Source organism: Diceros bicornis, chromosome 14 (assembly GCF_020826845.1).
Source record: "Diceros bicornis minor isolate mBicDic1 chromosome 14, mDicBic1.mat.cur, whole genome shotgun sequence".
Lineage (NCBI taxonomy): Eukaryota > Metazoa > Chordata > Mammalia > Perissodactyla > Rhinocerotidae > Diceros > Diceros bicornis.
Genome location: NC_080753.1, coordinates 36,371,263 through 36,388,699, shown reverse-complemented (window position 1 = coordinate 36,388,699; position 17,437 = coordinate 36,371,263). Strand labels below are relative to the sequence as shown.

General features: G+C 45.8%; 1 protein-coding gene across 1 annotated transcript; it reads left to right on the top strand.

The window, feature by feature from the left end:
- Positions 1–11,729: 11,729 nt before the first annotated feature.
- Positions 11,730–14,911, top strand: LOC131413944 (patr class I histocompatibility antigen, A-126 alpha chain-like). The gene is made up of 8 exons (XM_058554950.1): positions 11,730–11,805; positions 12,117–12,386; positions 12,627–12,902; positions 13,529–13,804; positions 13,914–14,033; positions 14,445–14,481; positions 14,624–14,667; positions 14,820–14,911. The coding sequence occupies exons 1-8, from the start codon at positions 11,733–11,735 to the stop codon at positions 14,822–14,824; spliced, it is 1,101 nt and encodes a 366-aa protein (XP_058410933.1). The 5' UTR covers positions 11,730–11,732; the 3' UTR covers positions 14,825–14,911.
- Positions 14,912–17,437: the final 2,526 nt, after the last annotated feature.

Below are 17,437 nucleotides of genomic sequence, written 5' to 3'. Positions count from 1 at the left end.
TTGCTTAAAACAGAGGAAGGTAGGAAAGGAGGCATGGGAATGAAAAAGAGATGAGACAATTCAAAAACAAATAGCAAAATGATAGACCCAGATTCTGCCATATCAACAATCACATTAAATAGAAATTGATGAAAATTCAAATCAAAAGGCTGAGATGATCAGACTGGATAAATATCAAAACAGACTATATGCTCTAAATAAGAGAAAAACTTTAAATACTAAATCAAAAATAGGTTACGTTTAAAAGGTGAAGGAATATGCCATGTAAGTGGAAAGCATAAGAAAACTGGAATGTCTGTATTACTATGAAGCAAAATAGACTCTAGGAGGAGGAGTATTGTTAGAGACAAAGAAGGACTTTTTATGATGATGATAGGTCAGTATCACAAGAAGACAAAAGTAATAAATGTATAAATACCTAATTATAGAGCTCCAAAATAGATAAGAATAAAGTGGCAGAACTGAAAAAGAAATAGACAAATTAACAACTATATTTACAGATCAGTACTCCTATCTCATTAATACAGGTAAACAAAAAACTAGTAAGGATATAGAAGACTTAAATATTGTGACTGAACTTGACCTAATTCACATGTTTTGAATACCATATCCAGCAAGAATAGAATAAGCCTTTTTTTCATGTGTACATGGAACCTTCACAAAAATAGACTATATTCAGGCCCTAAAACAAGTCTCATTAAATTTAAAGGGATTGAAATTATAGGATATATTCTCTGACTACAAGGACATTAAATTAGAAATCCATAACATGAAGATATCTGGAAAATCTCCAAATATTTGGAAATTAATCAATATAGTTCAAACCCATGGGTTATCATGGCTTAAAGAAGAAATCACAAGGGAAATTAGGATTCCGCCTCAGCTTTCTCCCTTCTCCCAGCTTTCCTCCACTCACAGGCCCTTCATCCTCCTCCAATCTCCAGGATTTCACAAATTTTAAGGCAGAAATGGGGAGCAGGTCATGAGATATACAAACCCAGATCCTCACAATTCCTTTACAGGAAGTCCTTCCTGAAGTCTCTCCACTCCCATTCCTGCTGTAGCCTCAGTGCTCTCTCCAGTAGAGCCCCAGGTCTGTGCAGAGGGTGATCCTAGAACACTCTTCTCTCTTTGGCACATGGCTCACTCCCTCACCTTCAGGACTTAGCTCAAATGTCACCTCAGTAAAGGCTCCCAGAGGATAATATTTAAATTACAACTGGCTCCCTCATCTTCCCTACCTTGTTCTTTTCAGCATGTAAGCTCCCTGACTGCAGGGATTTTGCCTGAGTTGGTCTGATACATCCCAAAGGGCCTAGAACAGTGCCTGGCACAGAGCAGATGCTCAATAAGTATTTGTTAATGAATGAAGTGTAGGAACCAGATCTCCTCAAAGCTGAGACTGATGCAGGAGAGGTGAGTGGTTCCCTAATAAGTGATTGGGGGAGGGGGTGTCTCTTTCTGTTGGGAGGGGGAGGGGCTACTCACTAGCTTACGCCAGACCAAGAGCCAAGCAGACAGAAGCCCCACAGAGCCCCTCCACACTCCCCATGCAGCCATAAGCCATGGCCAGGGACTAAGCCAGACCACCAGCTGCCTCCGCGGACCCTTGCACTCCAGAGGGGAACCCCAGCCAGGTCATGGGGTTTTAGACACTGCAGATCTCCCGGGTCTAGACTTAGGTCCAGAATCCACTATTTCTGCCCAGCTGGAAGGCATGGCTCATCAGCCTGTGGGGCTCAGGGGAGCCCTCCCCTGACCTGCGACTCCCAAACCCTTACGTCATTCTGCAGGCCCAGAAATTAGTTTTGGGTCCAGGACCACAAGACCTTTAATTTTGTGATTTGCAGGTGGCAAGGAGGGAGGCGTGAGACATCTAGACAGCAGGTCCATGCCTGCTTTGGTCCAGGAAGGGAAAGAAGAGGCAAGACGCCAGGGTCCTGGGCTCTAGGGGATGGGGAGGAGGATGGGGCTTCCCTCCAGGCGCCAAGAGGGTGAGTGGTCTGATACCTGGACAAAAGGGTCTACCCTTGGCCTCCTTGGGTATGGTGTTTGGACACGTGGGTCCTGGAGGCCTGGGGAGGGGGAGGGACACATTCGGGTTCTGGGGGAAATATTAGGCAGAAGCCAGGGCCTGACTCATCCCTGATCTCCTTGTAGCCCACTGTAGTCTCTGGGCTTCACCCCATGTCCTCCCCTCTGTGCTCCAGGAACGTCATCTCCGTGGCCGCCAGCAGCTGGACAGCTGCCTGTCCATGGCCCCAGGAGCTTCTCTTGGAGCAGTGGTTCCTGCTCTCTTAGCAAATAAACAGACGGTGTCCAGGTAGCTGAGGGCTGTGAAACGGGGATGGAGGCGGACACGCCTGTGAAGTCTTCGTGCTGGAAGTGGGACTCTGGGAACCCTGGAATCAGGGCCAGGGCTGTCCCCTCCAGGGCAACACTTGCCCTCCCCTCCTCTCAGTTCCTTGATTCTCCCTGTCACCCCAGCATAAGGGGGTCAGGGGTGGAGGGGAGGGTCTTGCTCTGGAAGAGAGGAAGCCCCTTAATCACCTCCCCTCTCCTCTTCTTGTCCCTCTCTTTGGTGTATGTGAGTTATACCACACCGAAGGAAGGAAGGAAGGAAGGAGGGAGGGAGGGAAGGAAGGAAGGAAGGAAACGCCTAAACTTAGGTATAGTTTACCAGGCAAAACACCTGTGTAATTACCACCCAGATGAAAATAGAGACCTCAATGCCCCAGCCAGTAGCCCCTGTTGTCTCCCCACACAGAACCCATCCCTCCCCACACGGGTGTCCACTAAGCTGACCCTTCCCCTGCCCCTCTCCTCTCTGGTTCCTCCCCATCCACTCATGTTGACCTCCACCCCTCTAATGTCACTATTTCCTCCTCCTCCTCACTCCTCAAGGAGCTTCCCCATCTTCCTGGGCCATTACCTTGGGGATCCCATCCTCCTGCTCTCCCTCTTCCACCCCATCCTAGGGATGGAGAATCCACCACTGATTCCCTGGAGGAGGAGCCTTCATCCCTGGAAGCAGCAGCAGGAACAAGTCACAGCGACTCCAGGGTTCAGGGTCTCATCCAGGAGACTGAGGACACCTAGTATGTTTGTGGGGTCCACCCCAGACCTGGGAACCAGCTTTTATGGCCTGGGGATCTGCTCCTCCCAGAGACCAAAGTCCATGGTCATTCAATGGAGAGGAAAACATCTGTCAGCTTGTATTTTGGGAAACAATTCAGACTCTGAACCTGACACTGGATGGGGGCTCCCCTTGTGTGCACAGCCCTGTCCTGCTGCTGGAAGCCCAGGGAGACACTGGAGAGGTCCTGGGGAAGATGTCAAAGGGGAGCTCTGGTCTTCTGTCCTCAGCCCTGTGGTCACACGAGGCCACCACTGCTACGCTGTCTCCTATTCACACAGCCAGGGGAGCTGATGGGCTGTGGTCTGAGTCAGGCAGAGGTGACTGACCTGGAGGCTGGACATCAGTGGGGGATGAAGATGCCTTCTGAGCAGCCCTGGCTCAGGTTTGGGGGTGGGGCAGGGATGAGAGCTGAGGAGAGCTCTGGAGCCCTGCCCTGCCTCTGAGGTTTCCATCCTTTCTCCCTACAACCCCTCTCTTCAGCCTCTTGATAGCAACACTCTGCAAAACTGAAAAGTAGATGTTTTTCTTCTACTCCCTATTCTATTCTGAGAGCTATTTAAAAAAAAAAAAAAAAACAAACTCTTTTATTTTAGAATACACAGAGATTTACAGAAAAGTTCCAGTTAGTACAGAGTTCCTGTACATCCCACACTCAGTTGTCCCTGTTGTTAACATCATTATCATATATTTGTCACAAGTAATGAAGCAATATTGATACATTATTACTAAACTCCATACTTTATTTGGATTTCATTAGTTTTTCTTTTTTCTGTTCCAGGATCCCATTTGTCATGCCACATTAAGTTAAGTCCCAATCATGCCTCCTACAGGCTCCTCAGACTTGCCTTGTTTTTGATGACCTTGACATTTTTGAGGAGCACTGCTCAGCTCTATTGTAGACTGTCAATTTGAGTTTGGTTGACTGGGGCTACGGGTTTTGGGAAGAAGACCACAGAGGTGAAGTGCCATTCTCAACACAACACATCAAGGGTGTGTAATACCCTTGATTGATCACTGATGATGTTCACCTTCACCACCTGGCTGAGGTGGTGTTTCCCATGTTCCTCCAGTCAAGTTCCTTTTTTTCTTTGTCCCTCTCGACACAGCACTCTTTGGAAAGAAGTCACTTTGCTCAGCCCACACTTAAGGGGTGTTTTGCTGTAAACATTTACATGCAGGTTTTTGTGTAAATATAAGTTTTCAAATGAGTTGTGTAAATACCTAGGAGAGTGATTAGTAGGTTGTGTGGTAAGTCCATGTTTAGCTTTATAAGAAACTGCTGAATATCTTCCATAGTGGCTGTGCTATTTTGTATTTCTGTCCGCAATGAATGAGGGTTCCTGTTGCTCCACATCCTGGTCAGCACTTGGCATTACCAGTTTTGGGATTTAGGCCATTCTCATAGGTGTCTAATGGTATATCACTGTTGTTTTCATTTGCATTTCCCTAATAACATAAGATGTTGAGCATCTTTTCATATGATTATTAGCCATCCATGTATCTTCTTTGGTGAGCTGTCTGTTCAGACTTTTGCTCATTTTTTAATTGAGTAGTTTTCTTATTCTTGAGTTTTAAGCATTCTATATATATTCTAAAACAAGTCCCTTGTCAGATACGTGATTTGTAGATATTTTCTCCCAGTTTGTGGCTTGAGCCCATTTATTGACATAACAGTATCCATTAATGCATAGATATATTTTAACATAGAAATGAGAAATTGATAACTGTGATGATTTCTGGGTAAAGGACTTGAGTGACTGGGGGTTGGGGGAGGGAGAATGTGACATTTATTTTAGTATATTCTTGAGTATTTTTTGAATTCTCTTGTGTGTACACAAATAATGTTTTCAAAAAATAAATTACATTAAAATTCCTTATGCTTTATTGTAAAACACTTGACAGATCACCCTCAGATCATGTGTCAAGACTCAGATTCTAATCCTCTACTCGAGGAGCAATCATCTTTTCACTCAACTATTTTGCCTTAGAATTTCCATTTCTGAAAATGGTGGGCCAGAATGTATGGACCAATCCTCCCACTACAAATAGCTAAAATGCCATGTAAACGACAAAAACCATCTTCTTAAAGCATCAAAGAGCTGACAAGATACTAATAAATGACCACACCCCCAAAAGAAGGGAAAGATTCTGCTTGGCTTCCACAGAGAACAGTGTCTTGAGAAATGGAGCAAAGGCTCTGTGAGTTCATTGCCCAGACATGGAGCCCAGCACTTCCAGCTCTATGCCCTGAGCTCTGGACTTTCCTACCCATCTGCTTCCTTTTTAAAATTTAAACAAAGCTTTTTATTCTGATTATGATATATATGTATAATGTACAATATATATGATATCATGTATATTCACTGTAGAAAACTATAAAAATTTAAAAGTTATATATGACAAAATTAACTGTAATGCTCACACTTGGAGATATTCTGTTGCATTTTCTCCTAGCCTATTATATATCCTCCTGCTGCTGCCCCAGTTCTGGAACTCTCTAAGTTGATGAGCACAGAGCTCAGTGGCCCCCAGCCCTGCTCTCTCCAGATGTCATTTCCAGAGGCAGTTCACTCTCACACCTGATGAGGAGGCTATTTCTCACTTTCTCCTCCCTCCTCACCCCTCCACTCCCCACTCCCCACTCTGGTGATGAGCTTATTTCTTTTTTCAGTCAGAGAGAAGGACTTTGTGAGAACTGCACCATCATTCCCCCACACCTGTACCTGTATCCTCTGCCTTCACAGCAGTGATGATGGATGGTCCTGCTCCTGTCTAAGGCCACCTCTCAGCTGGGGCACAGGATCAGGTCCCCTCCCTCCCCTCAGTCATCAACTTCCCACTCTACTGGCTCATTCATTCCTGGATACAAACATGCTGTAGTGTTTCCCATTTGAAAAAAAAAAAAAAAAAAAAGAAAGAAAGAATGAAAGAAACTATATAAATCAAAAAATCCTCTCATAAAAATCCACCTCTCAGTCCCATGTCTCCTTCCAACTACTGCTCCGACTACTGACACTCATAGGACAATTCCTGAGTCCATTCTCTTACTACCATGTTATCTTTTTATTTTTACCAAATATCCTTTTACACAGAGTTTACAGGGTCCAATACTTCTACAAAGCTTGTTATGAAGACAGATGCCCCCCTCCCCACCCTATTTCCTGCATCTCAGAGACAACTTGTTTTAGTTCTTTTAGCTGATTCTCTAATTGTTACTTCTGTGCCTCTAAATTGAATACGTATAATCCTCCTCTGTTTTTCAGCTTTATGTATCATCTTTAGTGAACTGGCTCTTCTTTCACACACCCCCTTCCTCCCAGTATAGTTACTTGACAATTTTGATTAGCTCAATACGCAGTGTTTGCATTACTATGACCATGTAAACATTAGTCACAACTGAGCATTTGTAAACTATGATTACTTTTCCTTTCTTGAATCAACTTTTTATGTTCCCTGGAGTTAATAGATATCTTGTTCCTTCATTTGTTTAGTTACTGTTGTATCCATTACTAAATCATTCCACTACTTTCCCCAGAGTCTACATGTATATAAATATATTTGAGCACATCAGTTATTCTACCAACTTCATCTTTGTGAAGAGGCTTGTCCCACAGCCTCAGTCCTGCCACGTGTGGACTAGTTCCCTGCACACCTGGGGCAGGGCTGACATCCTGGATCTCCTTCACCTCATCCTGGGAGCCCTTTGCCTCTCTCTTTTTCTGGCTCCCCTGTTGCCTGGATCCCATTTTTCCCCTCTTTTGGCTTCCCTCCTCATTGTTCCCCACATTGGCTGGCAGTATCCTGAGGAAGGGAACATGGAAAGTAAACATTGAAACCCTAAACAACTGAAATGTCTTTAGGCTGCCCCAGCCCTTACTCACATCTTGACTTGGTATAGAACTTCATATTGGAATATTTTTTCCTCAGAATTTGGAAGGCATTGCTGCAATGTCTTCTAGCCTACAGGCCTGTGTTTGTTGTCTCTTGAAGTTTTCAAGGTCTTTTCTTTTCCACCTTCTTCCTGAAATTTCATTGTGATTGTCATGGTGTGGGTCTGTTTTCATCTACTGTATTAAGAACTTGGCTAGGCCTTTTAAAATGTAAATTTTTATCTGTAAACTCTGAGAAATATTCTTGAAATTGTTTTTTGTCATTTCCTACTCTCCATTATTTCTGAAACTGATATTATTAACATGTAGGAATCCCTTGATTGATGGACTGATATTCTTACAGGTCTTCTCTCCTACTTGCCTTGACTTTTCCATCTGTAATACTTAGTGTGAGTACGACTTTAATCTTCCAGTTCACCTACTAAATTATTCATTTCTATGATATTTTGAATTTCCAAAAGCTCTTGTTCAATGATTGTATATAATTGTATATAATTCTGTTCTTGTTTCATATGCCATATATGTTTTACATCTATTAGATATTGTTGACAGCAGTGGTAGGGGACCTGTTAGGTCTCCTGGTTATCTGCTTTCATGATATCATGAACTTTTTCTTCACAGCACTTAGCTCAGTAGTGATTTCATTTATCTTTGTCATTACTGCTAAATGTCCATCTCCATCGTGACAACGCCAGTGTCATATCACCAAGGTCTGACTCTTGGTCTTCACTGTATTTCCAGAGTCTAGCTGATCTTGTTCCTCAGGAGGCCTCAAAATATGTGCTGGATGATGGACTTTACTTGGTTTGAGTAGTTAAATCACATTGCCCCTTTCTGTACGTCTGATCTCTGAGCCTAAAGGCCTGCTATCACAGAATATTCTAGAACATGCAACAGTTCACTTGCATGAGTTGCAGAATTATAACTACCACCTGATGGACAGGGAACCAATAGAAGACAAGTCAACAAAGCTCTGAGAGTAAACTCACTGGGTTAAACTCCAGCCCCACCCCCTCCTAAACCTCTCTATTTCCCTTTCCCTGTCTGTACAAACGGATAACATGTTGGGTGCCTCATCCGTTTGCTTTGAAGATTAAATTTGATCCTCTGTGTAAATCATGGCATCATTGCCTGAGACATATTAAGTGTTCCTCTATTCATAGCAACTATCATTATAGCGATTGTAGCATTTAGATATCCTTGAATATATACTTTTGAGAACAAGTGTGATTATCTTTTTAGGATAAATTCCTAAAAGAGAAATTTCTGCATCAAAAAGTAAGCACATTTAAATTGCTGAGACATTTTTCAAAAGCGCCCTTAAGAGATTTTGTACCAGTTTTCAATCCCATCAATCTTTATGACAGTATATTTTCCCACTCTGCTTGATACTTGTTTGCCCACAGGTGTGCTCCTGGTGGCCTTTGGCTGAAGAACATTGAGACACGTTATTACCCCTTTGTCTGTCAAAATTTGTATGTGTCTTTGAGTTTGATTATGGGCATATGTTTGTGTCTTTGTGAGTGTGTGGTTGACAGAGAAGTTTTATTTTTTCCTTATGATTTTTCATCTTTGGGTCATGCTTGGAGAATTCTTCATTCCACAATTGTAAAACTTTCATGTATATTTTCATCTGGGAAAGGGGTCCAAGGGTGAAGGGAAACAGAACTGTTTGAACTTTGGGGGAAAGTATGGGAAGGAACAAATTGGTAAAGAATTCTAAGGAGGTGGAATTCTAAGGTTTACATCTGCTCAAGTATGTCTACAGGGCTTACAAGGTATTTTATATACACTGTATTCAATAAATTCTTTCTCTTGGGCTAAGTGAAGACTTATGTCCTTATTTATGTTTACCAGGTTAATGGAAACAATGCCACAAGTCCCAATGTAATATACATGAGGATTATCTCCAGTGAGGGGCATTTTTGAACACTTATGACCTTAAGTTGAAAAATCATATTTTGGTTAATGTCTGTACACTCTAGTTGTCAAAATACATATTAATTAAACTTCTTGGACATGCTGTATTTTAAGGGTATGTCTATGACCCACATGGACAAATCCATGACCCTCCTATGAAGATAATTTTACTATACATCAAGCTACGAGTCACACAGTATCTTTTTCAGGGGAGGTTACTGAAAACTAAGAACATTCTAGATATGTACTGTCCAATAAGGTAGCTACTAGCCACATACAGTTATTTAAATTTAAAGTAAATAAAGTTAAATATTCAACTGCTCAGCACAGTAGCCATATTTCAAGTGCTCAGTAGCCACATGTAGCTAGTGGCTTCCATATTGGACAGTACAGATACAGAACAATCCCTTCATCACAGAACGTTCTATTGGACAGTACTGCTCTTCATACTTTGTGGGCCTCAACTCAGATGCATTAAACCCACATAAAATGAAAGGGCCAATATTATTTCTCTTAGAGATACATCAGATTTCTGAGATATGAATACATATTCAGCTGGTGTATAACAAAACCAAAATAGGTTATCAGTGGGTCTAGTGCCTTTAGGCACACACTGTTCCCAGTTCCAAAGGGAAACACCTGTCCCTCCACCTTCCTTCCCAGGCTCACACTGAGTGAGGACACTATCTGGCATCAAATTTCCAGGGGGTGAGTTCTCTTCTACAGGAGACCAGGGGCAATGCTAGAAGCTAAGTTTTGGGAGGCAGAAAATCCAAACTCAGGGTAAAGGACTCTGGGAAATGAAGAAGAGGCAAAAGTGGAGACCAGTTGGGAGATTGTCCCTGGTTTATTCAGAACAGCCATTCTCAAACTGTGGTCTGTGGCACAACTGAAGTCACTGAGACCCTTCCACAGGATCCATGAGGTCAAAATTGTTTTCATAATATTACTAGACATCATTTGTCTTTTCACTATGTTGACATTTGCACTGAGGTGACACTAAGAATGGAGGCTATGGTACCAAACCGCAATGGCAGTTATCTTCACCCCCACTTACTTGCAAAAAAAAAAAAAAACAAAACAATACTTACTTTAAAACATCCTGGTTGAAGTATTAAAAATTACTATCTTGGCCAAATCATTATCCTTAAATCCACATTTTAAGAATATCTTATTTGATGATATGGGAAGCACACTTAAAGCATTTCTGCTACATTCCCAAGTACTATGTCCCAAGGAAAATAATTTGTTTGCACTGAGGTAGCCTCTTTTTTAGGGAATACCTGTTTTACTTTGAAAGAATGTCATACATTGAAAGAATGAATGACAGAAACTATGATTAGAGTTAGTTAATTGGCACATACTTTCTCAAAATGACCGTGAGCTTCTCCTTTCAAGAAAATCAACTGACAGTACTTATTGCCTTGATAAAATGTAAGCTCTTAAGAGAAAACCAGAATTTTGGAAAACTTGTGTCCCACCACATAAGCTTGACAGCTTCCCAGTATTGACAAACTTCCCTGTTGAGATCTGTGGTAACATTAACAAATGTGATATTTTGATAATCTGTAGTTAAATGCATCAACACAGGAAGATCTATATAACTTAGTGAAACAACACATTACTTTAAAAAATCATACATTACTACAAGAGCCATTCAACATGCAAAATAAGTCTGTGGATTTTAATGTAACAGAATAGGAAATATTCAATCTTGTTTCAGCTTTCACTTTGCAAATAACCATTGAGATACTACCACATGTGTAGTTTTACTTTAGTAACAAAGCTGAATATCCATAATTATCTGAAAAGGTTATTAAAAATACTATTCCTACATATTTGTGTGAGGTCATATTGTTTTTCATATACTTCAACCAAAATAACATTAAATGCAGCGCAAATATGAAAACCCAGTGGTCTTGTAACGAGACAGACAAGAAAGAGACTTGCAAAAAATGTAAAATGTAAAAAGATCCACTCTTCTCACTACCTTGTTTATGTTGGCAGTTATTTTTCAGAAAAACATTATTTCTATTAACTTGCAGTGGGTTATAAATATTATTCTAAATAAATTAATAAAAATATTTAAAAACTTTTATTCCTAGTATGGTAAATATCGATAGATATAACCAACGTAAGCAAAATTATCCTTGGGGTCCTCATTAATTTGTAAGACTGTATAGATATCCTGAAGCCACAGTGTTTGAGAATCGCTGACTAGGGCCGGCCCAGTGGCTTAGTGGTCCGATGTGCGCGCTCCACTGCTGGCGGCCAGGGTTCGGATCCGGGGCGCCCACCGATGCACTGCTTCTCTAGCCACGCTGAGGCCGCGTCCCACATACAGCAACTAGAAGGAGGTGCAGCTATGACATACAACTATCTGCTGGGGCTTTGGGGGAAAATAAATAAATAAAATTAAAAAAAAAAAAAGAAAAAAAAAGAATCGCTGACTCAAAAGGCCCTGGGCCAGGCCTCAGTGAGACAGTGTGACAAAGAGCTCTTGGTGCAGGAGGAGAGGGGTCAGGGCAAAGTCCCAGGTCCCCAGACGTGGCTCTCAGTGTCTCGGGTCCTGAGGGCGGTGTCTGGGGCGGGGAAGCTCAGTGTTGGGGTGTCCCCATCTCCCTGAGTTTCACTTGTCCCTCTCACAAGTACTTGTCCCTGTCAGGTCCTCCTGCCTGGAGACTCACGACGCAGCCCCAGTTCTCACTCCCATTGCCTGTTTCTGGAGAAGCCAATCAGCGTCTCCACGGACCCGCCAGGACTGATTCTCCTAGACCCCGAAAATGAGGGTCAAGGCGCCCGGAACCCTCCTCCTGCTGCTCTCGGGAACACTGACCCTGACCGAGACCTGGGCAGGTGACTGCGGGGTCAGGAGGAAACGGCCTCTGCGGGGGGCGAGGCGAGGGGACCGCGCGGCGGGGGCGCAGGACCCCCGGGGAAGGCGCGTCTCCGCGGACACCTGCCCAAACCCCCTCCCTCTCCTCATCCGTCCCCTTCTGACCCCTTCCTTCTAGCGCCCCCTCCTCTCACCCACTCGGGTTTCCCGCCGCCCCTGTTCCGTCTCACGACCCCCTAGCCCCCTCTCCCCTCCCGGCCCCATCACCCTCGGACCCGAGGACCCGCCGGGAGGAGGGCCGGGCCGGGTCTCAGCCCCTCCCCGCCCCCAGGCTCCCACTCCCTGAGGTATTTCGGCACCGCCGTGTCCCGGCCCGGCCGCGGGGAGCCCCGCTTCATCGCCGTCGGCTACGTGGACGACACGCAGTTCGTGCGGTTCGACAGCGATGCCGCGAGTCCGAGGATGGAGCCGCGGGCGCCGTGGGTGGAGCAGGAGGGGCCGGAGTATTGGGAGGAAGAGACGCAGCGCGCCAAGGACCACGCACAGATTTTCCGAGTGGACCTGAACTTCCTGCGTGTCTTCTACAACCAGAGCGAGGCCGGTGAGCGACGCGGGCCCAGGTCCAGGTCATGACCCCCACCCCCACGGACGGGCTGGGGTCTCCCCGAGTCTGCGGGTCCGAGATTCACCCCGAGCCTGCGGTACCCGCCTGGGCCCCTGACCCGGGAAGAGCCTGCGGGGATTCTTCCGCGGTTTCTCTGTCAGTTTAGGTTTAATCACTGCGGGTGGTCGGGGCGGGGGCGGGGCCAAGTGGGCGGGGCTGACCGCGGGGCGGGGTCAGGGTCTCACACCCTCCAGGGGATGTGTGGCTGCGACGTGGGGTCGGACGGGCGCCTCCTCCGCGGGTACAGGCAGTCCGCCTACGACGGCGCCGATTACATCTCCCTGAACGAGGACCTGCGCTCCTGGACCGCGGCGGACACGGCGGCTCAGATCACCCGGCGCAAGTGGGAGGCGGCCGGTGAGGCGGAGCGCTGGAGGAACTACCTGGAGGGGGAGTGCGTGGAGTGGCTCCTCAGACACCTGGAGAACGGGAAGGAGACGCTGCAGCGCGCAGGTACGAGGGCCCACGGGGCCTCCCGATCTCCCCTGGGGCTGGAATGGCATCTCACAGAGAGGGGAGGAAAATGGGTTCAGTGTCAGAATACCGCCCCTCAGGAGAGGGAGGAATCCACAATCCACCCAGGTTTTCATATTCTGTACTAATGACTCGCCCAGAGGGCCCTCCCTTCTCTGAAGGACACTTAAGGAATCCAGTTTCTTCAGGAATAGAAGGGGAGACCATCCCTGAAATCGCCCATCACTGCTTCCTTTTGACCCTGGCAGCCATCCTGTGAACCATGACTTTCTCTCTCAAGGCCTTGTTCTTGGCCTGAGAACATTTTTGCAGGTCAGACTCCAGCTTTTCTGAATCATTCACTCTCTACCCAGGTCAAGACCAGAAGTCTGTGTTCTTCTCTTTAGAGAGCTGGAGACTCCTATTCTGGGCTCTCACCCTGATTCTAGAACTTTCCAAGGAATAGGAGATTATCCCAGATCTCCAGTCCAAACTGGTGTCTGTGGTTTGTGCCTCCTCTTTCCAAACCAATCATCCTGTCCATTCTCAGGGTGGTCACATGAATGATGCTTCAGTGGCTCATGGAGGTGACTGAAAGTGTGAATTTTCTGATTCTTCCTCCTCAGATCCCCCAAAGACACACGTGACCCACCACCCCATCTCTGGCACTGAGGTCACCCTCAGGTGCTGGGCCCTGGGCTTCTACCCTGCGGACATCACCCTGTTCTGGCAGTGTGATGGGGAGGACCTGACCCAGGACACAGAGCTTGTGGAGACCAGGCCTGCAGGGGACGGGACCTTCCAGAAGTGGGCAGCTGTGGTGGTGCCTTCTGGAGAGGAGCAGAGATACACGTGCCATGTGCAGCACGAGGGGCTGCCTGAGCCTGTCACCCTGAGATGGAGTGAGGAGGGGGACAATGGGAGATGCCTTTTATCAGAAGCCCTTCTGAACACTTTCAGCAAGGTCAGGACTCAAGCTTGAGGTCAGAGCCCCTCACCTTCCCTTCCCAGAGTCGCCTCCTCAGTCCACCATCCCCATCGTGGGCATCATTGTTGGCCTGGTTGTCTTTGGAGCTGTGGTAACTGGAGCTGTGGTGGCTGGAGCTGTGATGTGGAGGAAGAAGCGCTCAGGTAGGGAAGGGAGTGGTGGATCTGAGCTTTCTTGTCCCACTTGGGGCGTTTCAAGCCCCAGGTAGAACTGGCCCTGCCTCGTTAATGGGAAGTACCATCCATAGACATGTTTGCCAATCTGGAACTGATTGCTAACACTGTTTTGTAAAGCACTTGTGAAAATGAAAGACAGGTGTTTTTCACCTTGATAATTCTAGTGCTGGGGACCTGATTCCCAGCAGTTGAAGGTCCCTCCTGAGGACAAAGCTCCAGGAGGGCAGTTGGTCCAGTCCCCCCACGTCTCCTTTCTTCATGTTTCCCGATCCTGCCGTGGGTCTTCAGTCATGGTTCTGGAAACTTCCCTGTGGTCCAGGACTAGGGGGTTCCTTTAGGATCTCATGGCTCGGTCTTCTCCCTGTTTTCTTCCCACAGGTGAACAAAGAGGGAGCTACGATCAGGCTGCAAGAAAGTTTGGGTTGGGGGTTGACCCCTGAGACCCTTGGGATAGTGTAGACGGAGCCCTTGGGGGAGCTCACCCACCCCATAGTTTCTCATTTAGTCTCCTCTCCTGTGGGCTCTGACCACGTCCTCTTTTGTTCTACCGCAGGCAGTGACAGTGCCGAGGGCTCTGATGTGTCTCTCACGGATCCTGAAGGTGACACCCTGGAGGGTGTGAATTGGGAAGGGTGTTGGGGAGAGGGGACATGACTGGGTTTGGGGGGTCATTTTAAGCATGTCGTGGGCTGTTGAGAATGTCAGCACTTATGTGACTGACCTGAATTTGTTCATGATTATTTTCTTTCTCAGTGTGAGACAGCTGCCTTGTGGGGGACGGAGTGATGCAAGATTTGTTCATGCTCCCACTTTGTGACTCCAAGATCCGCTGACTTCTCTTTCTGCAGCTGGCATCTGCATGTGTCTGCGTTCCTATTAGCATAATGTGAGGAGGTGGGAAGACTAGCCCACCCCCTGCCCACTATGACTCCTTCTCACAATGACCTGTGTTCTTCCTCTGATGGACTTTCCTGTTCCAGCAGAGGTGGAGCTGGGCCGTCTCCATCCCTGTCTGAACTTCATGTTGCTCTGAGTAGTGATGACTTGTTTCCTTACTGAAAATATGAATCTGGATATGAATTTGTTTTTTCGAATTCTTGTGATAGGGGTTGATGTGTTAATTAAAGGAGAAATTTCCTAAAGTTTGAGAGAGGAAATAAATGGAAGCACTGAGAACCTTCCAGAATTCATGGGCTGTGCTGAGTCTGTTGCGAGGGGGGACAGGAGAAGGCTGTGAAGAGCTGAGTGTGGGTGGGGTCTGTGCCCAGTCAGTGTTCAGTGCATCATGGGCTTTGATGTGGTCACTCCTCAGCTGGGTCATCTCTCTGCCCCTTTGTTCTGGTCCCTTCAGTAGAGCTTTGTCCTGCCAGGACCTGTGATCACAGGGACTTGGACATCACCTGGGTATTGTTGTATCTTCAGGATCATAGACAGTGAGGGCTTTTTGTGCCCCGGTCAACCTAGGCTCAGGCCAGGGTCTGGCCCTCAGCCCCTACCTTTTGTGTGTTTATATTTTGTTTCTTTGGGTTTTCTTTTTTTGGATGTTGCCTGTTCTTTTTCATATTTACAGTTCTGGTCTCATTCTCTTCTGGGTGTCCCCCATCTCTGACAACGGCAGGAGTCCTTTGCCCTGTCATTGTACCCACAAGGCCCAGGCAGCCCCTGTACACAGGAGACTCTGGTGTCAAGAGATGAATTTTCAGATTCATCCAGCTCTTGCCTTCCTTCTGGGGCTGTTTTGTGGATTGTTCTTTCCATCTTTTCTCCCTTTTTAAAGATCCAGCTTCTAGAATTAGCACAGAGGAGGGATCCGATAGTTTTTCATCTTAGATAAATTCCTGTTGGGTTTCTCTTTTTTTTTTGCTGAGGAAGATTTGTCCTGAGCTAACGTCTCTTGTCAATCTTCCTCTTTTTTTTTTTTACTTGAGGAATATTAGTCCTGAGCTGATGTCTCTTGCCAGTCTTCCTCTATTTTGTATGTCAGTTCCTGCCACAGCATGGCCACTGATGGGTGGTGTAGGTCCACACCTGGGAACCAAACCCAGGCCACCAAAGTAGAGGTTCGAAATGGAGGCCTCCTGAGGTTACATGAATAAAGATATTGTCTCTAGAATAGGGGGATGCTCTACATTGGTCATTCATTCAACTGAAAATTGTTATTTGCCAGATATATGAGAAATTATTTTTGTATCTAGAAAACTTCAGTGAACTAAAAACAGGCAAAAATTGCTGGTCTTGGGAAGCATGCGTTATAGTGGTAAGGGGCAGAGTGTGTGCTACAAGCATAGTAAATAAGGGAGGTGTTTATGTTAGAAGTTGTAAGTGCTTTGAGGAAGGTGACCCAGAGTATAAGTGTGGGGATAGAGAAGATGGCTGTTTCCCTGGGGTGGCCAGTGTGGGCCTCATTGGGAAAGTGACCGTAAATAAAGATTTGAAGGACATGATTTGTCCATGAGGATGTCTGGGGGAAGTTCTTCCAGGCTGGGGAACCTACAGTACAAATGCATTAGGGCAGGAGTGTGTCTATGTGATCAAGGAAGAGCAAGGAGACCGGTGTGGCTGGAACAGAGAGTAATTGAGATGAGGTCTGAATTACACCCAGGTCATGTAAGCCTAGAGGATATTGGAAGGTTTTGACTTTTCTCTGAGTAAGATGTGCACTTACAAGATGGTTTTGAGCAGAAGATCGACCTGGTGTGATTTCTCTTGAGAAGCATCCATCTGGTGCTGTGCGGAATCAAGAGGTGAAGGTGAGCAACCAGTAGAGAAAACTGTAGGAAACTAGTGCCATGTTCCAGGCTAGAGATGTTGGTTGCTTTGTCTTGGGTGTGAGCGGAGAAATAATATGAAGTGATAGAATACTGGATACATTCTGAAGATGGGCTTTACAGCATTTCCTAACGGATTAAATCTAGGTTATGAGAAAGAGGAATCAATGAGGACACCCCACATTTCAGGTGTGCAAGTAGAAATATGGGGTGTCTTCAGTGAAATTGGGGAAGACTTTAGAAGAAACACATTTGAGAAAGCAGCATCATAGGCATGCAATTAGGAAAGTTGGAAGAGAGACATCTATTAGATGCAAGTAAGGTTAGTTTTAGCAGCTGGATCTGCAAGTCTCAAGTTTAGGTGAGACGTCTGCGCTGGGGAAGTAGACTTGGGAGGTGATACCATATAAATGATATTTAAAACCTTGAAAATAAATGAGGTCACCAAAGGAATGATGGCTATAGAAGAGAAAGGAACAAGGACTGAACCCTGGGCCCCCAGTGCTACATGATCTGATTAGACCACAGACCCAGTGCAGACTGCACAGTTCTGGCTCTGCTTCTAGAAGGCACAGAGACCAGGGAGTCCCAAACTTTCCTGTG

Coding starts and splice junctions, on each gene's coding strand:
- LOC131413944 (XM_058554950.1), top strand. CDS start 11,733: ATGAGGGTCAAGGCGCCCGGAACCCTCCTCCTGCTGCTCTCGGGAACA. Junction 11,806..12,116: donor CCTGACCGAGACCTGGGCAG/GTGACTGCGGGG, acceptor CCCCGCCCCCAG/GCTCCCACTCCCTGAGGTAT. Junction 13,805..13,913: donor GCCTGTCACCCTGAGATGGA/GTGAGGAGGGGG, acceptor TTCCCTTCCCAG/AGTCGCCTCCTCAGTCCACC.